Source organism: Mytilus californianus, unplaced genomic scaffold (genome assembly GCF_021869535.1).
Source record: "Mytilus californianus isolate M0D057914Y unplaced genomic scaffold, xbMytCali1.0.p SCAF_4, whole genome shotgun sequence".
NCBI lineage: Eukaryota > Metazoa > Mollusca > Bivalvia > Mytilida > Mytilidae > Mytilus > Mytilus californianus.
In genome coordinates, this window is record NW_026262690.1 from 15,181,757 (window position 1) to 15,208,836 (window position 27,080).

The window sequence follows — 27,080 nt, forward strand, 5'->3', positions numbered from 1 at the left end:
ACCCATCTTCCTATAGATTACTGTCGCCTTAACTAACTATAGCCCAACCCATCTCCCTATAGATTACTGTCGCCTTAACTAAGTATAGCCCAACCCATCTCCCTATAGATAACTGCCGCCTTAACTAAGTATAGCCCAACCCATCTTCCTATAGATTACTGCCGCCTTAACTAAGTATAGCCCAACCCATCTTCCTATAGATTACTGCCGCCTTAACTAAGTATAGCCCAACCCATCTTCCTATAGATTACTGTCGCCTTAACTAAGTATAGCCCAACCCATCTTCCTATAGATTACTGCCGCCTTAAACTAAGTATAGCCCAACCCATCTTCCTATAGATTACTGCCGCCTTAACTAAGTATAGCCCAACCCATCTTCCTATAGACTAATGCCGCATTAACTAAGTATAGCCCAACCCATCTCCCTATAGACTACTGCCGCCTTAACTAAGTATAGCCCAACCCATCTTCCTATAGATTACTACCGCCTTAACTAAGTATAGCCCAACCCATCTTCCTATAGACTACTGCCGCCTTAACTAAGTATAGCCCAACCCATCTTCCTATAGATTACTGCCGCCTTAACTAAGTATAGCCCAACCCATCTTCCTATAGATTACTGCCGCCTTAACTAAGTATAGCCCAACCCATCTTCCTATAGATTAATGCCGCCTTAACTAAGTATAGCCCAACCCATCTCCCTATAGACTACTGCCGCCTTAACTAAGTATAGCCCAACCCATCTCCCTATAGATTACTGCCGCCTTAACTAAGTATGGCCCAACCCATCTTCCTATAGATTACTGCCGCCTTAACTAAGTATAGCCCAACCCATCTTCCTATAGATAACTGCCGCCTTAACTAAGTATAGCCCAACCCATCTTCCTATAGATTACTGCCGCCTTAACTAAGTATAGCCCATCCCATCTTCCTATAGATTACTGCCACCTTAACTAAGTATAGCCTAAGTATAGCCCAACCCATCTCCCTATAGATATATCCAGACAAAACAAAAAAATCTAGTATGGTTCCATTATTGCCTATACCATCGTCCTATACACAAACAAAATAAAATATTCTAGTATGGTTTTATTTTTGCCTATACCATCGTTCTATACACAAAAAAAATAAAATATTCTAGTATGGTTTCATTATTGCCTATACCATCGTCCTATACACAAACAAAATAAAATATTCTAGTATGGTTTCATTTTTGCCCATCTCATCGTCCTATACACAAACACAATAAAATATTCTAGTATGGTTTCATTATTTCCCTTACTATCGTCCCATACATGAACAAAACAATACATTCCAGTATGGTTTCATTATCACGAAAGCCATCGATACCAGGCTAAAACAAATTTCATAAGAGTTTAATTAATATTAATAGAAGCGTCCTATATGCATAATAAGCCGAAGTTATATATACAATAGATGTTTCTTCCTGTACAGGATTGGTGCTGATTGGAGAGCGTTGGAGATCTATGTCACTTCATATTCAGTAATTCACAACTCGGGGCGATTAAGACAAATAGTATAAACACTTGTCTATTGTTAAACACCGCTTATTGACCTCTAGGAGTCTTTTTGTGTATTTTCGTGTTGTTGGGTTGCTGTTGCATTGAAATATAAATTACTTATCTTTTTATTCATACCATTCGCAAATACGAACGTCCTATAAACAATTGTTTTCATGTTTCATTAGCACCAATACCAACGTTCTTTTCGATCATATTAAAAAAAAATATATGACATGAGTTAAAGAGATGAAGGCAATGCGTGAATTAGACAGCAATCCAAAATCAAAAGAAACGTAGAGATAAAATATAAAGTTTTCTTCAGACCAAAACCAATGTGCGATATACATTAAAAAAAACTGAATAATCCATATTGGTTTTGCAGCACCTCTATCAACGTTCTAGAAAGAACCTACCCCCCCCCCCCCAAAAAAAAATAATAAAACGAAAACGAAACAAAACATAAAAGAAAATAAGAGGCAAAAAGAGGCAGAAGATAGCAAAAAAAGGGACATCCACGGCTCATAAATCGAAGAGAAACTGACAACACCATGGCAAAAAAAGAAATTCGATGAAAGGACAAACAAGTCAACACAATACTATACAAGGAAAACTAAAGACAAAGAGGCCCGAACGCCAACAAAAGGTGACCTCATTTGCAAAGAAGGGTAAGCAGATCCTGTTTCACTAGTGTCGCCCGTCATGTTGTTTATGGCTCAAATTCGGTAATGTCACAACCGAGGAAAAGAAGACGGAACATAGATATTCCATAATGGTCAACCTACTCGTGATGGCATCCTTTCTAAGGGCAACTGTAATATACCGATGTTCAATACCCATAAATGCCTTTTATATGTACTAATCGAGGTAAATAATAACTGCTTGAAACTCATCTCCCATCTTAAGTTTAAGAACGCCCCCGTTACTAAACCAAAACAAGTGACTGGTAGAACTTGCTCACAGGAAACCACCAATTGTGACATATATTGAATTTGTCAACAGGGAGACACGTTTTCCAATTTTTTTTTAATATTCCACTCACCACAATAATGACATACTTTTGCCCATTCTGGTGAAGTTCGTCAACAAATTCAGGAAGATCTTTGAATGTTTTCTTATCAACAGTAAAATCAAATTTATTAAACATATAATCAATATCTCCCCACTGCACATCCTGTAAGAGAAAATCAGATATACATACATGAGGATTGTGAATGTATATTTGTTACGCTTAACAGACTGAAGCTCCCCTGGAAACAATGCCATAATTATATTAAAAAATATTATGAAAGAACTTCTGTTTACATAACAGGGTGTGGACAAAATTATGTAGAGCAAATAAAAAAATAAAGCACACTCAAGATCTAGTAATCAGCATAATTAGAAAATTTGTCATTATCAATACTTCTCTTTGTGACATTATATTACAGATAGCTGCGTTGGCCATAACTCTGTTGACTGAGTAAAATTGTTAGATCTCCTCGTTCTCATATCATCCATACATCTCCATGTACTTCTTACAAGATGCAAAACAGTTTATCAATCATTTTTTAAAAGTTTTACATAGTATGTCGTACCTGCGATATTTCTGCCATTCTGTTTCTTTCTACTACATCTTGTACAACAGTCAAATTTTCATATCCCCATTTACACAGGTGGAATCCTAATGACCAGTAAGGTGGCATTAATGGTTTCCCTATAGCCTAGGTAATATACAAGTATAAAATAAAGTGGCATTAAGGATTTATCTATAGCCTACTCAATATACAAGTATAAAATAAAGTGGCATTAAGGGTTTATCTATAGCCTACTCAATATACAAGTATAAAATAAAGTGGCATTAAGGGTTTATCTATAGTCTACTCAATATACAAGTTTAAAAAAAGTGGCATTAAGGGTTTATCTAAAGCCTTCTCAATATAAAAGTCTAGTGTCCAGTAAGGTGGATTTAATGGTTTGCCTATAGCCTTTTCAATATACAAGTGAAGAAAGAAATGGATTAAAGGTTTGCCTAATAGTCTGTTCAATATAATATTATAATGTGCAGTAATGTGGCATTAAGGGTTTATCAATAGCCTTTTTACTATTAAAGTTCTTATAATATTCAGTATTATGGTGGCGGCCTGTTATATGTATGTATAAAAGTCTGGTGTCCAATAAGGAGGTATTTATGGTTTTCCTAAGGCCCATTCAGTATAAAATCTAGTGTCCAGTAAGATAATAATAAGGGTTTTCCTAAGACCTATCAGTTTAAAAGTCTAGTGTCCAGCATAAAAAGACAAATAACTTTCAATTGTCGTTTAAGACTGTACAGTGATTCAATCTTTTTTGTTATGTGACAAGAAAATGGTAAAAATTGTTCGATTTATTTTTTAAAGGTATTTATTAAGAGCTATCTCCTTGTATATGTTTTTTTTCAAAATTCTATCAATTACTTTTCTTTCTAGTCACATAATAGTGCCTTTCTCCTCAGAGTTTTTCTCTGTCTTACCCAGAGGCAGATTTAGGGGAGGGGGGGGCCCTTTTGTGGGAAAGATTTGGTTGATTATATAGGAAATCACTAAAGCATGACTGGAGCGGGCCCCCTCTTAGGCAGTCAATGGGACCCCTCTTATGAAAATTTCTGGATCCGCCACTGTTACCCTCATGTACACAAACTATAACTCGAAAACCAGCTTAGTGTTATATTTGTAGAAACAGCATAGTGAGAACAACATTTGGCAAAGCACAAAAAATTAATCATTTTGAATTTCCAAACAATTTAAGAGTTTTCATTGCATTGCTTCTAAAAAGACATAGATGTAGTTTGAATTCCAAGAAATAACCAGTTCTTTCATAAATGATTACAAGTAGACTCTTTCATTATATATTTCAATCACGAAGTTATTTCTATGAAGAAAATTTGTATTACAGATATGTATTGCTGAACTGCTTCGTGTGGAGATGGTCCCAGAAATACGTAGAAATCGAGTACACCACCAATTACTTTCCAAGTTATGGCAGGAAAAGGTTCAGGTTGCAAAACAACATCTGAAACATATAAAAGCTAGTATGCAACAGTAACCAGTCTTCATAGTCCACTTACACTTAGCCCTTCGACTTTATTTCTATCTTACTTTTAAGATTTACAAGCGAACATTTTCTAAGAGGTACATAAAAATGCACTTAGAGCCTTATCAAGTCCATTATTTCAAGATGAAAAGTGTTTCATGTTGATGAATAAACACATCGGAAAGTGTTATAGAAGTTAGAACGAATTAAGTCATACTTTTATAATGCAACGTTGACTTTAATTTGACCTGTTGATACTATTTGTAATGCTTTTTTGTTATTAAATGTTAACATAGATCTTGTCTATATACCAGCTTTGATTATTTGGTATTTAATTACTACAAATTTTCACTTCTTCGTACTATGAACATCAAAATTATTTCATTTTTCCTTAGATGCTGTTCTTGGACCTGTACAGGAAGTTTTATCTAGCACTAATTATATATTTTTATTGTTGATATTCATCCCATATGTACCAAGTGTTAGATTAGTTTTATTGATATTAAAGAAATTTCTTGGTATTCCTAAACGGAAGATTTTATACACACAGAAGAAGAAGTATACTTAACAACAAAATTATTTTCATTTACCTGTGTATAATATGACGCAGGTTTCTTCAAAAGTGATGATTTTCTATAGATTGTTTGAAATTTCACAGTGATATCATACTTTAACTTTGTTTAAACCTGTTTATTTACTTTTGACTTTAATTATTTATCCCTTGTAATTTTTTATTAACTGTGTATTTGCATTCAGGTGTCACAGGTCAAACTTTTTCGTTCATTTGTGTGTTACTTACGTTTTTTGATTGAGTTGAGCCTTCCAATTGATATTTTATAGTGTGTTTTTGTATGTTGTGATGTTATACTATTGTTTCAGAGTAGGGAGAAGGTTTGGTACCATTAAAACGTTTAATCCCGCTGCAAATGTTTGCACCTGTCCTAAGTCAGGAATCTGATTACAGTAGTTGTCGTCTGTTTATGTAGTTCATACGTGTTTCTCGTTTCTCGTTTTTATATAGATTAGACCATTGGTTTTTCCGTTTGAATGGTTTTACACTAGTAATTTTTTGGGGCCCTTTATAGCTTGCTGTTCGGTGTGAGCCAATGCTCCGTGTTGAAGGCCGTACCTTGACCTATAATGGTTTACTTTTATAAATTGTAACTTGGATGGAGAGTTGTCTCATTGGCACTCATACCACATCTTTCTATATCTATTTACATTACACCCCGATAGGGATTTTGGTGAAATTTAAGTCTTCTGGATTAAGTAGATATAAGAAGATGTGGTATGAGTGCCAATGAGACAACCCTCCATCCAAGTCACAATTTGTAAAAGTAAACCATTATAGATCAAAGCACGGCCTTCAACACGGAGCCTTGGCTCACACCGAACAGCAAGCTATAAAGGGCCCCAAAAATGACTAGTGTAAAACCATTCAAACAGGGAAACCAACGGAATAATCTATATAAAAACGAGAAACGAGAAACACTTATGAACCACATCAACAAACGACAACCACTGAACATCAGGTTCAAGTTTAGTCCTAGAAAACATTGAGGGTAGAGTTCGACAAACTAAATATTCAAGTCAATCATGTAATTTATTGTAACAAACATAATGTTGCAAGATATACCCGAAAACCGATGAAAATAGCCTGTTATCATTGAATTTTGTGGAAAATCTGTGACGTCATAAAAAACATTAGAAAATAGACATATTTTCTATGTAGTCATTGTTTTAATTATAACTCAGTGTTATAATAGCCATTGAATATACTAATTTGGAATAAAACCTAAAAAGACGACCATATTAGGGCCTTGTCGAACTTACACCTTTGAACACACGAACTCTAAGCGGAGCGAGACCGATGCCGCGTCGCCACTTCTGGTGCCTTGAGATCTAACACAAAGAAATATTTCTCTCGTTGGTTGAGACACATAGAACAGAGTGGTATAAACTATATATGTTTGGCAAAACATATTATATCGTTCAACCAATCCGTGATGCGTCCGTAAAACTTGTGTGGTCTATATTTAAAGTTTTCTTCTTCATAACCCTGCTGGAGCAGTTTTTCGTGAGGAGCATACCCCTGTTAATGAAGTCCATATATTGATAACATAGATACGCCTTCCGTATCAATTGAAATATGTAAATCTCATACGATTGGGCAGAGAGTATGTTACTACTGAGAAGTTGACAATACGAAAACTGAAATCCTCACATCTGTCATAGATCACACTTTTGAAGTAGTCCATTTATATCAATTTTAAGAAAAAATATCTAGATACGAAGTAGACCTTTTAGTTCCGGTAGTATTCATGCATGATATTAAGTTCACTGGGCTAAATAATTGAAAGAACATTAACAATAAGTATGAAAGTGAAACTAAAGAACTTGACAGGATGCTTTTTCTTTTGTCTTTGAGAATGTTTTGTATGAACTCTGCTTCATACATGTATGAATACAAAAATCAAGACGCCCAATAGGGATGTACAATAATTAACATTGAAATAACGAAACAAGGAAGTGGTCGCGGAACAGTGGCTACATCAAATATAACTAGTGCATTGTGGGTATCTGTAAAATATATCGTATTCCCGTAAACATAATCATTGTCCATAAAACTTTCCAAGAGATGACTATATCCTTAGCATTAAGAACATTTGGTTCAACGGCTTCGTTGTAAGCAGCAAACCTCTACCAAGAATATCCAATTAGGAAACTCTCTTGAATACAGTAGCACTTGGAAGATGCAGGTGCTGCTAAAATGGTACTGGATAAAAGTTGAAAATTAACAGTTGGAAAAGTTAAGAGATCTTTTTTTTTTTTGTCATAGAGACTAGTTCTCAGCTAATAACTTTTATATTCGAAAGAAAGTGAACGCCTTGAATTTTAACTATCTTTCTTTCTTTTTATAGTTAAGTATATTGTTGAAAAATCATGATGACGTATAGGATTGTTATTTTGGGGGGAAATATTGTACCTTTTCTGGCACTATTGTACAAAATAATTGTTTAATGTTGTTGTTGCAAGCCTTTATATTCAGTATAACTAGTTATATTTAAGAGAAAACCATCTAAGTTGTAATAACTTGTGTCTGATCCTTTTTGTTATACGTAATAGTAAATGAAATACATTTAAACAAAAAACAATAAACAAGTAATAAATTTTAAAATACTTTCAGTTTCAGAGAAAGATGGTAAACACTACCTTTTCATTGCACTCATTTATACTTGTTTTGAAATTATGTTTAGGTACCAGCCTATAGGAACTCTATACTTTGCAAGTCATCCTCAATATTTAAGCATTCCATATCATATACTAGGCTGTTTTCATCAAATATCATATTGGCCTTCCTATTGATATATACGTCACACAAACATCACTTAACTTACCCATAGCATGACTGTTCTTCTGCAGATACCACATTGGCCTTCCTATTGATATATACGTCACACAATCGTAACTCAACTTACCCATGGCATGTCTGTTCTTCTGCAGATACCACATTGGCCTTCCTAATGATATATACGTCACACAAACATCACTTAACTTACCCATAGCATGACTGTTCTTCTGCAGATACCACACTGGCCTTCCTATTGATATATACGTCACACAAACATAACTTAACTTACCCATAGCATGACTGTTCTTCTGCAGATACCACATTGGCCTTCCTATTGATATATACGTCACACAAACATCACTTAACTTACCCATAGCATGACTGTTCTTCTGCAGATACCACATTGGCCTTTCTATTGATATATACGTCACACAAACATCACTTAACTTACCCATAGCATGACTGTTCTTCTGCAGATACCACATTGGCCTTCCTATTGATATATACGTCACACAAACATCACTTAACTTACACATAGCATGACTGTTATTCTGCAGATACCACATTGGCCTTCCTATTGATATATACGTCACACAATCGTAACTCAACTTACCCATGGCATGTCTGTTCTTCAGCAGATACCACATTGGTCTTCCTATAGATATATATGTCAAACAATCGTAACTCAACTTACCCATGGCATGTCTGTTCTTCTGCAGATACTACATTGGCCTTCCTATTGATATATACGTCACACAATCGTAACTCAACTTACCCATGGCATGTCTGTTCTTCTGCAGATACTACATTGGCCTTCCTATAGATATATACGTCACACAATCGTAACTCAACTTACCCATGGCAAATCTGTTCTTCAGCAGATACCGCATTGGCCTTCCTATTGATATATACGTCACACAATCGTAACTCAACTTACCCATGGCATGTCTGTTCTTCAGCAGATACCACATTGGCCTTCCTATTGATATATACGTCACACAATCGTAACTCAACTTACCCATGTCATGTCTGTTCTTCAGCAGATACCGCATTGGCCTTCCTATTGATATATACGTCACACAATCGTAACTCAACTTACCCATGGCATGTCTGTTCTTCTGCAGATACCACATTGACCTTCCTATTAATATATACGTCACACAATCGTAATTCAACTTACCCATGGCATGTCTGTTCTTCAGCAGATACCACATTGGCCTTCCTATTGATATATACGTCACACAATTGTAACTCACCTTACCCATGGCAAGTCTTTCCTTCAGCAGATACCACATTGGCCTTCCTATTGATATATATGTCACACAATCGTAACTCACTTTACCCATGGCAAGTCTTTCCTTCAGTAGATACTATATTGGCCTTCCTATTGATATATACGTCAAACAAACATCACTTAACTTACCCATAGCATGACTGTTCTTCTGCAGATACCACATTGGCCTTCCTATTGATATATACGTCACACAAACATCACTTAACTTACCCATAGCATGACTGTTCTTCTGCAGATACCACATTGGCCTTCCTATTGATATATACGTCACACAAACATCACTTAACTTACCCATAGCATGACTATTCTTCAGGAAAACCATATTGGCCTTTCCATCTTCTTCAAGATTAAGATAGACCGGATGTGCTCCATATAGATTCCATTCGTCCTTCAAATAATAAATAAAATATTTCAAACAACTTTAAATTGTTATCTGAATAATATCTTTTAAAATTTTTGACAAATAACAGCTGAGGTGGATTGAACAGTTCTTTTTTTCCCTTTACTTAATATATTATTGTTACAGTTTGGCATTATTCTCTTTTGTTTATAGAAGTTAAGCAACATCATTCAAACTTTAATTTAAAATTAGCATATACCCAATACTAACAAAATTTCCTGTGGAGTTCTCTTCAATTAGACAATAAAGCACTTTTCAATTGCTTTTTTTTAATTTTTAAAATGCACTGTAAAAGTTGGCTTTACATAAGAGTTCATTTATTTATCACGTAAATTTTTCGTAAAATTATGTTAAATTAGAAAAAAATATCTAAATTTCATGTGACACAATTCAAGTGAAATTCTTATGTATGCTCACATGAAATCGTGCAATTAACCTTAGATACATATGAACAAATTGTCTGTGCACACACATTAAATTAGTAAATGTAGTGACACAAAACATATTGAGGAATATTAAACCATTTGTACACATATTCATCGTTATGTGGATAAATTATTCAAGTTACCACAGGTGCTACATCTCTTGTAAAGATCGGCCATGTTTTCCAGTCCATATCATGTTTAAATCTTCTGTGATTGTGTTCTCCAAAACCATAAACATGTCCTGACGACAATCTGGTGGTCAACTGCATGAATTGGCGGGAAAATATTGTACCTGTCACTGTCGTGTCTATTCTGTAGTAAAGAATGTTTAAAATCTAATACGAGACAGTCTTTTTTTGTGGCGGCTTCAGCTGAAAATTGAGAGGATTCGACGATGTGTTTTAGTTTTATATGATTCACACTTTAAAACATACTTTATGGAGGAGTTCGTCATTGATAGTCTCTGTTTTTTGTTGAATAGATTGCAGGTCATTTATAGTCTCTGTTTTTGTTGAATAGATTGCAGGTCTTTGATAGTCTCTGTTTTTGTTGAATAAATTGCATGTATTTGATAGTCTCTGTTTTTGTTGTATAGATTGCATGTATTTGATAGTCTCTGTTTTGTTGTATAGATTGCAGGTCATTGATAGTCTCGGTTTTGGTTGTATAGATTGCAGGTCATTGATAGTCTCTGTTTTTTGTTGAATAGATTGCAGGTCTTTGATAGTCTCTGTTTTTGTTGAATAGATTGCAGGTCATTGATAGTCTCTGTTTTTTGTTGTATAGATTGCAGGTCTTTGATAGTCTCTGTTTTTGTTGTATAGATTGCAGGTCTTTGATAGTCTCTGTTTTTTGTTGTATAGATTGCAGGTCATTGATAGTCTCTGTTTTTGTTGTATAGATTGCAGGTCTTTGATAGGCTCTGTTTTTGTTGTAAAGATTGCAGGTCTTTGATAGTCTCTGTTTTTTTTAAATCACATTCTCACTTTTCACAATTGTACGTTTCTAATGTTAAATGAATTGGCGTTTTACCTTGGTGAAATGTCATGTCTTTGTTTTAAGAACTCACATTTTTGTTTTTACTGTAGAATTTGTAATTCTCTCGACAACAACACCGAATACTGGTTCTGTAGTAAAAGAAACATTGTATAACTTGTCTATGGAGGTTTTTCCTGGAATGTCCATTGCCAGGGCTTCATCTGGTATTTCCCAAGCCTTCATAGACTGCTCTGGGTACATCTAAAAACATATAATCCACTTGCAGGAGTTTAATATGAAAACTTTAAAGTAATATTTAACAACTAGCTTTATATAATAATAAAATTTTATTACGCAGTAAAGTTTAGACAAAGTCATTCATTTTATTTTTTCTGTTTGGGTTAATGGACTTGTTTATAAAGATGTTTCACTTATACTTTTAATGAACAAATGCGCCTTATATTTTAAGGGATTAGTTAGTTTCGCTTTTTAACGTATGAATTGACCATCAGTGAAGAAAATAGGTAGAAAGGGGACGACAATCCAGACATCTTGGATAGTAAACTATCAGAAAACAGGCTTTAATGAATATGCAAATTTTGAGAAGGAAATGCAACTTATTTGTAAGACTTGCCTTTTAGATAAAGAAAAATGTATGTTTTGTCATAATTACTGGTTTTACAAATGCAAAATATTTTTACACAACTTTTAGCTTGAAAAAGTTACCTATACTCTTTATCATATTTTTGAAAAAAGCATAATATAAACTGTCATCTGTTGACCTCTAGGTGTCTTTTATAGTTTGTGTCGTGGTGTTGCTGTTTCACTGACGTATTGAATCATGGACTTTTATAAATAAAAGAAGAATGTGTCTGAGGACACGAATGCCCCGGCTTAAGCTTTGCTATTTTCCAAGTTAAAAAGGGGCATAACTCTACAACAGTAAATGACTCACTGCCTTAATTCGAACTCTGTCTGTGTGTTGTGGTTCTTAGCATTGTGTATCAGTTTCAGAAAATTTGGATGAGACAAACTTAAGTTAGAGTGCGGAAACTGAAAAATTTGCAATTTTCCAAGTTATAAATGACACACTGCAGAAATTTTAACTCTGTCTGCGTGTTGTGGTTCTTAGATTTGTGTATGAGTTCCATAAAACTAGAATGAGGCAAACTTAAGTAATAGTGCGGAAGGAAAAAAATTGCAATTTTCCAAGTTAAAAAAGGGCTGTGAGTTTTAGTTCTTAGCATTGTGTATGAGTTTCATAATATTTGGTTGAGAAAAACTTAAGTTAAGAGTGCGGAAACGAAAATGGGACTGACGGAAAGACGGACAGACGGAAGGAAGGACGGACGGACGGACTGTCAAGGGTAACACTTAATGCCTCCGTTGCCTACGGCGGGGTCATATAAATGTGGTAAAATTTACATGCGGCGAGTTCTGATAGTGTTGTTTATTGCCAAAGGCAGAGACTACAACACCAAAATGCTGAATTTTCCTACCCATGCAAGTCAAAAGTCATCTTTTTATGGAATTTTTTATTGGTAATTCGCCGTTTCAATTTGTATACATAAAAATAGATGTAAAATTGAGAATGGAAATGGGGAATGTGTCAAAGAGACAACAACCCGACCATAGAGCAGACAACAGCCGAAGGCCACCAATGGGTCTTCAATACAGCGAGAAACTCCCGCACCCGGAGGCGTCCTTCAGCTGGCCCCTAAACAAATATGTATACTAGTTCAGTGATAATGGACGTCACACTAAACTCCAAATTATACACAAGAAACTAAAATTAAAAATGATACAAGACTAACAAAGGCCAGAGGCTCCTGACTTGGGACAGGCGCAAAAATGCGGCGGGGTTAAACATGTTTTGTGAGATCTCAACCCTCCCCCTATACTAGAAAATACTAGTAAACAAAATGACAATAATACATAAATAACAACAGACTACTAGCAGTTACTGACATGCCAGCTCCAGACCTCAATTAAACTGATTGAAAGATTATGTCTTCATCATATGAATATCAGGCACAATCCCTCCTGTTATGGGTTTAGTATTATACCATCATAACATATATGAGAAGAACATAACCCGTGTCATGCCAACAACTGGTTTTAGAATAAATATGTTTAATTCCGATGCAAAGACCCTATAAGTGAATCAATCTTAAAGCCAAAATATGCAATCTGTAATGACTCGTAACTATATCCCTTCTTAATAAGTCTGTTTAAAGGTTTTGTTAGCTTTTTAGGTGAATACTGACATTTTTGTGCTTTGTAAAGAATATTACCATAAAAGATTGGATGTGAAATACCCGAACGTATAAGATGTCTGCATGTTGAGTTATATTTACGAATGACGTCCTTATACCGATGATAAAATTTAGTAAATGTTTTGACTAGTTTATGATATCGAAAACCCTGGTGTAATAATTTTTCAGTAATACATAAATTTCTCTCGCTAAAATCTAATACGTTGTTACATACACGAGCGAATCGTACAAGTTGAGATATATAAACACCATAAGATGGTGACAAGGGAACGCCACCATCTAAAAATGGATAATTAACGATAGGAAATGAAAAATGTACATAAAAGAAAGTTATTCTCGAGCTCCTGTTTAATCCTTCACGCAATATAATACATATTTGAGCTATAAATATGTATAATAAAAAATACGGGTTATGCGTTAAACCTTCTTTCATTCAAATATACATACAATTCAAATATACATACATTTTGAGGGTCCTTTTGATTCTGTTGACAGTTTTGACTTTTCTACTCTTTACACTACACTTCCACACAATCTTATCAAACAAAAATTTGATTATTTAATTAAATGGTCGTTTGGTAAATCTGAATGCAAATATATTTGCTGCAACTCATTTAAAGCCTTCTTCTCCAATGAGAAAGGTACATATGCTAGATAAACTTACTGCAGGTGTGATGAGATGATTGAAGCTGTTAATTTTCTCCTTGATAATATTTATGTTTATCGACAGGTTGTAGGTATTACTATGGGCACTAATTGCGCCCCTTTAATAGCAGACTTTGTACTGTTATGAATCACAGTTTATGACCAAACTCAGTAAAGACCCGTCTAAATTTCTTTTAATTGATAAATTCAACAACACTTACCGTTATCTTGATGATATTTTTTCGTTAAATAATCAAGAATTTTCTCAATATACTGCCGAAATTTACCCAAAGGAACTTACTTTAAATAAATCAAATTTAAACGGTAACAACTGTCCTTTCCTAGATTTAGATATTTCGGTTTTACACGGGAAACTCCACACTAAAATTTACGACAAAAGGGACGATTTTTCGTTCCCTATTGTTAATTTTCCCTTTTTGGATGGTGATGTTCCTTTGGCACCATCTTACGGTGTTTATATTTCACAACTCGTTCGCTATGCCCGTGTCTGTTGTGACGTTGTTGATTTTAACGAACGTAATCTATGTATTACTGGTAAATTATTAAGACAGGGATTTCGTTACCACAAATTACTTAAAACCTTTACTAAATTCTTCCACAGATATAAAGATTTGGTTTTGAAGTTTGGTTGTACCTGTAGAAAACTTATATCAAACGGGATTGCACATCCTCATTTTTACGGCAATATTGTTTACCGTGCTCGGAAATTTAGAAACGATCCTGGTAAACTTATCGATCCTTTAAATAAACTTATTCTAAAAGGTTACCAATTCAACACTGTAATTAGATCATTAAAATTGTTTTTATTGGTACTAATATTGATTTTGTTATCAGTAAATTAAAAGCAAACTAAATATTATTGTTATATACATATACACATTCATGGATCTACAATCTGTCGATACCTGTATCTTGGCATTGCACAAGGTCATGTTTTTCTCTGACTGTTTATAACGTCTTTACACTAAATCCATTGGATGTTGGATGTGTACGGATTGATAATTTAGTCTTAGATGCATGATTTTTTTTATTAGTTGTTAGTGGCTTTGAACTAGCTGTCAGTAACTGCGAGTACTCTCAGATCTGTACTTAGTGTCTTTTTGTTGTTTGGATGTACAATTACCCGGCCACGTCCACTTGTATTTGTAGTATTTGTATTTTTATCCATCAGATGAGTTAAGCCTCTTTCAACTGATTTTTATAGTTCGTTCTTATGTTGTACTTTTACACCACTGTCCCAGGTTAGGGGGAGGGTTGGGATCCCGCTAACATGTTTAACCCCGCCACATTCTGTATGTATGTGCCTGTCCCAAGTCAGGAGCCTGTAATTCAGTGGTTGTCGTTTGTTTATGTGTTACATATTTGTTTTTCGTTCATTTTTTGTACATAAATTAGACCGTTAGTTTTCTCGTTTGAATTGTTTTACATTGTCATTTCGGGGCCTTTTATAGCTGACTGTGCGATATGGGCTTTGCTCATTGTTGAAGGCCGTACGGTGACCTATAGTTGTTAATTTCTGTGTTATTTGGTCTCTTGTGGAGAGTTGTCTCATTGGCAATCATACCACATCTTCTTTTTTAAAGTTACAAAGTTTATCAAGATAAGGCGTAAAAAACACTATTTAAACCGGGATAATAGTATCACATACATATATCCTGAGAGCATTTTCGTTGAACATTTCCACTTGCACGTTGATATTGTTGTATACATCCATACCATACACTGTATCTATTCCCGTCTTCTTCAGTCTTGCTGTCCATTTATTCGCTCCTATTGTTACGTTGCCGTCTAATACATACCCGACACTGTCCTTATATATACACGCTGGGGTCTTCTCGTTTCTGTTGCGACTCTGCCAGACACAACTGGATCAAAAATAAATTCATCGGATGAATAAATTATAACATTGCGTTACGTACACATGTTCATATCGGATCATGTATTTTGTAAAATTTGATAGAACATTTCGTTACGTACACACTTTCATTTCAAATCACACATTTATTAACTTAGTCACACAAATGTGGCAAACATAACGTTACGTTACAATACGTTCTTTTTAATTCACATATTTCCCATTTTTGTTTTGTAGATATTAGAGTTTCGTTACCTCAACAACTGCTATAATTAACTTCATATTATCATAAGCATTGTCATTATTGTCTCTCTATTTTACTTATGCCTATTTATAATCTTTATATTTAAACATGCTCTTTTGGTTGATGATTGGTGTAATAAAGTATTCGTATTCGTATTAAGCAACTTAGTCACACACATATGGCCACCAATACGTTGCGTACACACGTTCATTATAAATCACATATTCAGCAACTTAGTCACACACATGCAGCCACATGATTACGTTACGTACTCATATCAATTCACATATTTAGCAACTTAGTCACACACATGCGGCCACCATAACGTTACTCGTATCAATTCACATATTTAGCAACTTAGTCACACACATGCAGACACCATTACGTACCGGGCACACGTTCATTTCAATTACATATTGAACAACTTAGTCACACACATAGCGACCATCATTACGTTTTGTACTTATATCAATTCACATATTAAACAACTTAGTCAGACAAATGCCGGTATATAGAAGAGAGTCAACACAAGGGATTTTGTATTGGTATTGGACATGCGTTCTGAATAGTATTAAAGGGTACAAGAATCAACATTTTAGTTGTTCGAGGTGGAGTCTTACGCATGTCATAAGTTGGCTTAAAGGGTGCAAGAATCTATAGTTTAGTTGGACTAGGAGGAGAGAACTTGTACCTGAAGAAAGGTTACTGAAATGTGGCTAACATAGCGTTAAGTTAAACACATTCATTCCAATTTGCACATTTAGTAACTTAGTCACACAAATGTGGCAAACATAATGTTACGTTAATATTGACGTTGCGCACGATGTTGATACTACTTAGCGTTACACGACGTTCCGCATAATGAAGCGATTTCGACGATTTCAAAGAACGTTTCAAGCTTATAATTGATGAGGTCATTTTACTGTTGTGAATTTGGTAACCGATTTCGGTTTGTCTGAAAATGCATAGTTTAACAAATAAAACTCAAAGTGGTCGTACACATATTTTTTTAATGAATATTCATTCATAGGAGTTGTCAGTCTTTCCAGGCCATAATTGATCATTTTACTTTTGGCAGCAGTTCGCATTAATGAATCATACATTAATTTCCAAATTTATACATATTTCTTTTTAATATAAATTAGATTTTGATTTTATTTTCTTTTTTTAATGCATGTTTATACATACTCCTTTTGTTGCATTTCTTTCCGTTTCCGTTTCCTTTCTATATTTTATCATTTCCCGATGCTTTCTTTGTCGCAAAATTTCTAGGTAGCTAAGCATTTTGGATTCATGTTTTTCTCATTTCCGTATTTTTGTGGCATTATTCATATCCTTTGTTTTGTTGTAATAGCCAGCAATGGTTTTTCTCTATTTTATTTTATTAACAAAAAAATATGCATGTTGCTTTTGATGATTTAAAACTTGCAGATAGACAACGCTCCTTGAATAAACTTAAACTTTTCCTTTATCATACATTGGTTATATCATAACTTATATTTTTATTTTCATTCGAATTAAACTGGAAACAAATAATTGTGATATAAAATTAAAAACCCGAGCATGACATCAATTACGTTTTGCGAACGTTGGGACAAAACGGCTATACTTTTTGAAACGATATAAACATCTTGTTGCCTATCGAAAAAATGTTAAACACTATATTGTTTAAAAAGAAAAAGAAAATAACTTTAACCGCCAAGTTAGTTTAATGCCGGTTAAAACCTCAATTGTAAAGAAAATACAGCGTTTTTTTTTCGTTGGGACAAGATGGCTATACTTTTTGAAGTCATTGCAATAGAAACTATACGCATGGTTTCCGGCAAAAAAATATCATGAACCAGGAGAAAAGTAAAAAAACTTTCAAAATATCATAAATATTTTTCCTCTTAGCTTTTCCAATTTCACGGTATAAATGCGCAAACCCGACATATGCTTACCTTGCATATGTTTGGACATTTTTCAGACCGTTTTCAAAAATAACATTTTCCGGTTTACGGTTTCAGTGATATTGATTTTGCTTTAACACGCGAATAACAATAACAATGGCAATACTCTTGTGAAGTTTTACGATGGCCAGAAAAAAAATACTGTAGGAAAGAAACGGAACTCCGATCTTTTGCACACAAAATGTAACGTTGGACATTACGTTTTTGCGTAAAAATGGGATAATTAAGTGTTATAATTCTTGATATTTTAAATTTCGGTTCCTTTTTTCCTTTATTTTCAAGTCTAATGTAATAAATTCAACCAAAAATCACCATATTTTTATCGAACTTACCAGTCTACGTATTTATTTTCATGCTAATCTATAGCAAAATGGAATTCGTACCAACATCGTGCGCAACGTCATTACGTTCTTTTCAATTCACATATTTCCCATTTTTGTATTGTAGGTACTAGCAAGACAATGAGATATTTCAAACGGAATAGCACATACTAATTTTTACGGTGATGTTGTTTACCGAGCCCGTAAATTTAGATACAATCCGGGTAAAATTATCAATCCTTCAAATAAACTTATTCTAAAAGGTTACCAATTCATCACTGTAATTAGAGTCTTTGAACATTGTTTTTATTGGTATAAATATTGGATTTGTTATCAGTAAATTAAAACCATACTAAATATTATTGTTATACACATATGCATATTTACGGTACAACAATATGTCGATACCTATATTTTTGCATTGTACAAGATCGTGTTTTTCGCTGACTGTTAAAGACGTCTTTACACTAAATTCATTGGTTGTGTACTGATTGATATATTAGTTTTAGATACATGATTTTTTTTTATCAGATGGTATTGAGTTTGAACTAGCTGTCAGTAACTGTGCCTACTCTGAGATCTGTACTTTGTGCCTGTTTTTATTTTGAGAGATCTGTGTTTTTGTTAGGTGTTTTTCTGCTATGTACCGATCTGATTAGTTAAATCTTTTCAACTGACTTTTATAGTTTGTTCTTATGTTGTACTGTTACACTAGTTTCCAAAATAAAGTAGCATTGGCGCAAAAATGTTATGGCGCAAATGATATCATTTTAAGAGCAAATAGAAAAGTTTTGGTTATGGTAACAGTAAAAACTTTATACGGAATGAAAAAAAAAATCAAATCGTACATTATGTATGTATACCTTAAACCATTTAACAATGATAATAAAATATCAATTGATTTCCCAAATTCCAAAATACAGCGAGACAGAGTTGTCATTTAAAAGGAGTCATTCAACAGAACAACATTATTACAAAGTAACATCAAATAAAAGGGAATACTTTCCTGTTATAGAAATTTTGAAGTTTTATAAATGCTAATGAAAACAAATATAATTGTTACATTATACATATAGCGTATCTCAAAAGATAGTTTTAGCAGTATTCTCTATAGCATGTTTTTCTTGAAACACACATATTTCATTTCATGAAATTAATTTTCAAAATATGACAAACTGTTGTTTTTTTTCTCATTTGAATCAAATTAACACTTACAAATTGAATTTATTAATGACAAATTAAACTGGATAAAAGGATTAATTTAGACATCTGTTTATAAATTATACGCTAATTATGTTGATAATTGGGTTGACTTTGATAATGAGTTAATTAGTCAACACAAGCCAGGTATGGATTCGTTCAATCAACGTGAACTGCGTGGACTAGGAGAAGTTCAAAAGATCCGACAGATTTGAAGCTCCTATAAAATTCACGATTTTGTAAAACTATAACATTTTAGTACTGATATCAGACAGTATTTGTTCAAAATGATGAAATTTGCAGTAACAAGAAAATCCTTGCCACCTGGCTATTTGAGAAGAACCTTATTGAAGAATTTACATCAGAAAGATTGTAAACAGAAACTTTTGAAACGGCGACAAATATCAGATACGAGTCTGACACTGAATAACAGTGTGACGCCGGATAAGTATACTATTTTGCATGATACAGTTCAAGATTCATCTTCAGAGAACCAATCTCTTCAAACCAGAAATACTTTAAAAACTTTGAACCGGAATGTTACGGAAACACATTTGTTGACTTTCAATAAAGTGGGGAGCGCTACACCGAATCGGAGTAAGTCTGATGTAACAGCTAATATGATCGTATGGAGCAGTCAGATGGCTAGGATTAAGAGGAAGACACAGTTGCTGAAACAAAAAGACGCCCAAATTCGTAAAAGGTTCGAAGAATTACAGAAAAAAGCAAAGCGTGTTTTCGCCTCTACTGACTTGGACAATGAGAATTTAGATGCCACTCCGTGTAAACAGATTAAATCAGACACTGAACTACCAACAAAATTAACCAAAGTGAAAAGCAGTTCAAAGGTCAAACAGAGACAAGGAACACCAAAGAGAATATTTAAAAAGTACAACAGTGCTTCCAATGTCCGAATGTCAGAATGTGACGTGTATCGTACCAGTAAATCTACTTCCAATGTCCGAATGTCAGAATGTGACGTATATCGTACCAGTAAATCTACTTCTGAACTCAACGATTCCACCAACGAGAACAGAAAATTCAGTCTCAAACCAAATATCAACTTCAGTGAAATGGAGAGTCTTGAATCTCCACTATTAACTATTTACAAACATGGAAAAAGATGCACACTTTGTTAATCAATGTGGTTATTTGTTGTTTTTGTTTTTGGCATGCTAATTCTAATGTAGCTCTGTTAAATTGTTACGTCGTTAATTTGTTTTTTGTTGTTAGTGTGTTACTTTTACGCAGCTCCATAAACATGTCATATTATGTTTATGAATCGCGACGCTTACATTAAAGGTCATCATTGAACTAGTATTCTTTTTTATCTGTCTGACAGATTTTATGTTTATTTCTGGTAGCATGCCATGTGTCACTGAAAAGTACGAACAAAACCAAAACAAAACATCTAATGCAAAAAAAAAGTGTGTGACGATAGCGTTCATAGTCCCATTGTTTGTATATTTCTAAAGAAGTAGGAGACGTCTATTTGTACGGGGCTGGGTCCCGATAAATTGGAGTTCACATAATATGTCGATATATATTGTCTGCTCGTAGACATATGTACGGGATCAGATCCCTGCATATATTTCGGAGACCCAGACGCATGTATGTGATCGGATCCCTCCATATGATAGTATATGTACGTAGTCGGATCCCTATAAATTACTTTATTTGGCCTTTTTAATCTTTTTTGTTTCGAGCGTCACTGGCGAGACTTTTATAGACGAAATGCACGTCTGGCGTACACAATTTTAATCCTAGTATCTATAGTGAGCTTATTTGAGTTTTGATACAAATATCGTTTGCCACAGAATGGAATTAATAGTTTGATAAGAAATGTTTGATGTCTATATGATAACTGTCGGCCCTAACATCAGAAATCTGAAAATAACACGACTTACCATTTGAATCGGTGTAAGTGGGAAAAAGAGAGTTGAAAGATACCAAATGGACAATAGAACTCATAAGTGAAAAATTAATTAAATGTTAAATTAAAATTCCTAATATGATACATAAACACAAATTATAAAAAATAAGACAAATGAGGTTTCGATTGCGTCATTTTGTTATCTATATACATTGTACAAGGAGCGACGACCGAGACGACCTTTCCTTTTACAGGATTTTATTATTTATACCCTTTTTTCAGTCCTACGATCAAGATTAAAACGACGAGAATAATAGAAACAGAAAATAACAGAGACAGATATTATCCTACCATATGCGCATGTACCTATCCCAAGTCATGAACCTGTTCAATGGTTGTATTATGTCCTATATTATTGTTTTTTGTTGACTTAGGGGTTGATGACAGATATTTGATAATTTCTGTTTAATTTATGGACATAATATATTATTGTACTTTTGTACGGTACTCTGAGTAACACGATTTATCCATTTGTGATGTCACATATACTCTTGAAAACATAACTTCTTCCAAATACATGACCTACCTGTCTATGTTTCCAAAGGTATTCTGAGTTACAGTACGTACCCGTCTGTGTTGTGACCGATACTTTGAGTAGCATGACGTACATGTCTGTGTTGTAACCGATACTCTGAGTTGCATCACTTACCTGTCTGCGTTTTGACCGATACTCTGAGTTGCAGCATTTAACCGTTGTGTTCTGACATAGTCTATGTTGTCAGATACACTATATGTATCATGGCCTGTCCGTCTGTGTTGTAGCATATACATTATGTATAGTGACTTAGCCGTCTGTGTTGTCACATATGTTCTATGTATCACGACTAACACGTCTGTGCTGTCACATATACTCCATGTATCATGATTTACCCACCTGTGTTGTCACACATACTCCATGTATCATAACTAAACCGTCTGTGTTGTCACATATACTCTATGTATCAAGAATTACCCACCTGTGTTGTCACATATACCGTACTCTATATATCATAACTAACCCGTCTGTGTTGTCACATATTTGTTGTCGCATATACTATATGTATCATGACTTACCCGTCTGTGTTGTCACAATACTCCATGTATCATGACTTACCCAACTGTGTGCATGTATCATGACTTACCCACCTGTGTTGTCACATATACTATATGTATCATGACTAACCCGTCTGTGTTCACATATACTAAATGTATCATGACGTACCCGTCTGTGTTGTCACATATACTCCATGTATCATGACTTACCCACCTGTGTTGTCACATATACTCCATGTATCATAACTAACCCGTCTGTGTTGTCACATATACTCTATGTATCATGACTTACCCACCTGTGTTGTCACATATACTCCATGTATCATAACTCACCCGTCTGTGTTGTCACATATACTATATGTATCATGACAATCCCGTCTGTGTTGTCACATATACTCCATGTATCATGACTTACCCACATGTGTTGTTACATATACTCCATGTATCATGACTCACTCGTCTGTGTTGTCACATGTACTCTATGTATCAAGACTTACCCACCTGTGTTGTCACATATACCGTACTCTATATATCATAACTAACCCGTCTGTGTTGTCACATATCTTATATGTATCATGACTAACCCGTCTGTGTTGTCACATATACTGTATGTATCACAATTTACCCGTCTGTGTTGTCACATATACTGTATGTATCATGCCTTACCCGTCTGTGGTGTCACATAAATTAGATCATGACTAATCCGTCTGTGTTGTCACATATACTCCATGAATCATGCCTTACTCGTTTGTGTTGTCACATAAGTTAGATCATGACTTACCCGTCTGTGTTGTGACAGAAACTATAAGTCATGAATTACCCGTCTGTGTTGTGACAGATACTCTGAATCATGACTTATCCGTCTGTATTGTGACAGATACTCTGAATCATGACTTATCCGTCTATGTTGTAACAGATACTCTGAATCATGACTTACCCGTCTGTGTTTTGACAGATACTCTGAATCATGACTTACCCGTCTGTGTTGTCACATGTATTTCGAGTAACAGGACCTTTTACTGCACCGTTGACTGCACATTCTACGACACTATCACTTCTACTATCGACTGTGTTATCGGTTGTCGTCGTCGGTTGTGTTTCAGGAGTAGGAGATCCAAGCGAACTATTATCATTTTCACTATTCTCTTGTCGGACTAATGCAACAATAGAAACCACAAGTGCGCCAATTACCAACAGAAATAGTAAACATCCAAAATATGTATAACGTTTTCCATTAGAACGTTTCGGTTTAAGATCGTATTCGTACGACTGCATGTTTGTTCCAGGTAAAGGTTAAGTAAATTACGCAGCAGTTATGTTTTGCTCGGATAGAGAACGATAAACAAGTGATAATACACGGTCAAGTTTACACAGTTTACAACTTATAGCAGGATGTATACAAAAGTAGCGGTTTTCTAGAATCACATAAATTTGTATAGATATTGAGGGTCGTGTAGGAAGGTGAGATTACAATATAAACGCATACTAGACGTTCAAAATGTTATATCATGCATCAGTTTGTATACTCATTTTAAAAATCAGTTTAAACAATAAAATGTTCCTCAACACTTCAAAAGATGATCCAGAGTCGGAAGTTAAAAATTACTTCAGTTTAACATATTAATATATCACTGACCAAAAACTATGTAAAACACCCCCATTTAGAGCCTAAACATAGCTGTTTGTATATACTAAACATGCTAGTACTACAAGTCATATATCAAGATTTAGGGACTTTAAATACTTGTGTTTATATGAAGAAAGGTATCTGTACTATGTAAGTGATTACATATGATTACATAATTGCATAAGACAAAGATATAACATGATTACTTCCCATGGGGAATCATCTGATTGTCATTGTCAATGGCTTTCGGGTCAGGTTGGAAATATATAACAGAAGAAGATTCCAAACCAATCCATTTTTAGATGGTGACGTTCCCTTGTCTTATGTGTTTATATATCTCAACTTGTACGATTCGCTCGTGTATGTAACAACGTATTAGATTTTAGCGAAAGAAATTTATGTATTACTGAAAAATTATTACACCAGGGTTTTCGATATCATAAACTAGTCAAAACATTTACTAAATTTTATCATCGGTATAAGGACATCATTCGTAAATATAACTCAACATGCAGACATCTTATACGTTCGGGTATTTCACATCCAATCTTTTATGGTAATATTCTTTACAAAGCACAAAAATGTCAGTATTCACCTCAAAAGCTAACAAAACCTTTAAACAGACTTATTAAGAAGGGATATAGTTACGATACTGTTGTCAGGTCATTAAAGATTGCATATTTTGGCTTTAATATTGATTCACTTATAGAGTCTTTGCATCGGAATTAAACATATTTATTCTAAAACCAGTTGTTGGCATGACACGGGTTATGTTCTTCTCATATATTTATGATGGTATAATACTAAACCCCTAACAGGAGGGATTGTGTCTGATATTCATATGATGAAGACATAATCTTTCAATCAGTTTAATTGAGGTCTGGAGCTGGCATGTCAGTAACTGCTAGTAGTCTGTTGTTATTTATGTATTATTGTCATTTTGTTTATTTTCTTTTGTATCCTATTCTGACATCGGACTTTGACTTCTCTTAAACTGAGTTTTACTGTGCGTACTGTTGTACGTTTGTTTTTTCTACATTGGCTAGAGGTATAGGGGGAGGGTTGAGATCTCAAAAAACATGTTTTTCCCCGCCGCATTTTTGCGCCTGTCCCAAGTCAGGAGCCTCTGGCCTTTGTTAGTCTTGTATCATTTTTAATTTTAGTTTCTTGTGTATAATTTGGAGTTTAGTATGACGTCCATTATCACTGAACTAGTATACATATTTGTTTAGGGGCCAGCTGAAGGACGCCTCCGGGTGCGGGAGTTTCTCGCTGCATTGAAGACCCATAGGTGGCCTTCGGCTGTTGTCTGCTCTATGGTCGGGTTGTTGTCTCTTTGACACATTTCCCATTTCCATTCTCAATTTTAATTAAAAGAAAAATCTATATTCGAAGGATAAAATGATTAAACCTTTCTGAAAAGGTATGGAGCGATTCGTAGTATCAGAAATTTACGTCAGTTTTTAGTGTGTTTGTGAGATTTTTCTGGAATAAGACAACTTTTTATTTCATTAGAATTAATTAGCTTTGTTTCTTCACTCATTTGAGTTTCAGTTATTGTGATCGACATACGTACGTTTACAGTAACATCTCATATGTCAATGAACGTTATCATCACTGTAAATATTTACATCAACGCGATTTTTTGGTTGTCATTTAAAGTGAAATCTAGCAAAATAAAAATAAAAACATCAAGCAGTAAATAATAATTATATTTTGGGGTCTGAAACATTGGGGCTGGGTTAAGGGATGATTTTTTGTTTTGGCCGAAATATAAAGGTGGTATTTCAGACCAAGGGTTTTACGATAGTTCAGTGTATTATTAATAGGCAAATAAGTTAAGAAGTCGTCTTTAATGCTTAAGAGAGATGATACAGGTTTATTTAATTTTTATAAAATAGTCAATAGAAGTAACGATACACAAGTTTGAACTCCAATTTGTCATGAAATATATAGGAAAACTGTTAAATTATTCAAAGAAAAAATCATTTGTAAACCAATCTGACCTGGTTTGAAAGTGAGAAAAATCCCGAACGTGAATACAAGGGTCAAATTTATTTCGCCGAAAATAATGATTTAATTCCATCACTGCGCTGCGTATTTTTTTTGTATTAACATTAACATTTTGCATTAGACAATATCATGACAATGATTCAGGTTAAGTATTCTGAGTTTGACTTAAGTTACATTGACCGCTCTATGATACTTTATTGTTGTTATACCTGTACTGGTTTTTGTCGTCTATTATTATTCTCTATGATACTTTATTGATGTTATACCTGTACTGGTATTTTTTGTCGTCTATTATTATTCTCTATGATACTTTATTGATGTTATACCTGTACTGGTATTTTTTGTCGTCTATTATTATTCTCTATGATTCTTTATTGATGTTATACCTGTACTGGTATTTTTTGTCGTCTATTATTATTCTCTATGATACTTTATTGATGTTATACCTGTACTGGTATTTTTTGTCGTCTATTATTATTCTCTATGATACTTTATTGTTGTTATACCTGTACTGGTATTTTTTGTCGTCTATTATTATTCTCTATGATACTTTATTGATGTTATACCTGTACTGGTATTTTTTGTCGTCTATTATTATTCTCTATGATACTTTATTGATGTTATACCTGTACTGGTATTTTTTGTCGTCTATTATTATTCTCTATGATACTTTATTGTTGTTATACCTGAACTGGTATTTTTTGTCGTCTATTTTTATTAGACGCTTTATTATAAACTGATTTTTAATGTATTTTTTTCTGTGTACCTTTCGTTAGTTTCACTGATCGAGAATAAAACTAGAGGCTCTCATGAGCCTGTGTCGCTCACCTGTATTTACTGATGCTTTGGAAATCATGTAAAATAAGGTTAAAATCATAATTAATAGTATTAGATATTAGATATTATAATGATATCTAAGATAATTACAAAAAACTGCAAAATTTT

The 27,080-nt window shown here is 34.1% G+C and overlaps 1 protein-coding gene across 1 annotated transcript in view; it reads right to left on the bottom strand.

Annotated features, from left to right (window-relative positions):
• LOC127737543 (sucrase-isomaltase, intestinal-like) overlaps nt 1-23,864 on the bottom strand; it is a 51,673-nt gene extending 27,809 nt beyond the window's left edge. The window contains exons 1-8 of the mRNA XM_052248372.1: nt 23,472-23,864; nt 15,611-15,827; nt 11,112-11,281; nt 10,186-10,354; nt 9,509-9,605; nt 4,432-4,550; nt 3,098-3,223; nt 2,563-2,694 (exon numbers count right to left, since the gene is read on the bottom strand). Coding sequence (XP_052104332.1) covers nt 2,563-2,694; nt 3,098-3,223; nt 4,432-4,550; nt 9,509-9,605; nt 10,186-10,354; nt 11,112-11,281; nt 15,611-15,827; nt 23,472-23,770 — 1,329 coding nt within the window. The 5' untranslated portion in view covers nt 23,771-23,864. The remainder of the gene's footprint in view (nt 1-2,562; nt 2,695-3,097; nt 3,224-4,431; nt 4,551-9,508; nt 9,606-10,185; nt 10,355-11,111; nt 11,282-15,610; nt 15,828-23,471) is intronic.
• Between the last annotated feature and the right edge of the window lie 3,216 nt (nt 23,865-27,080).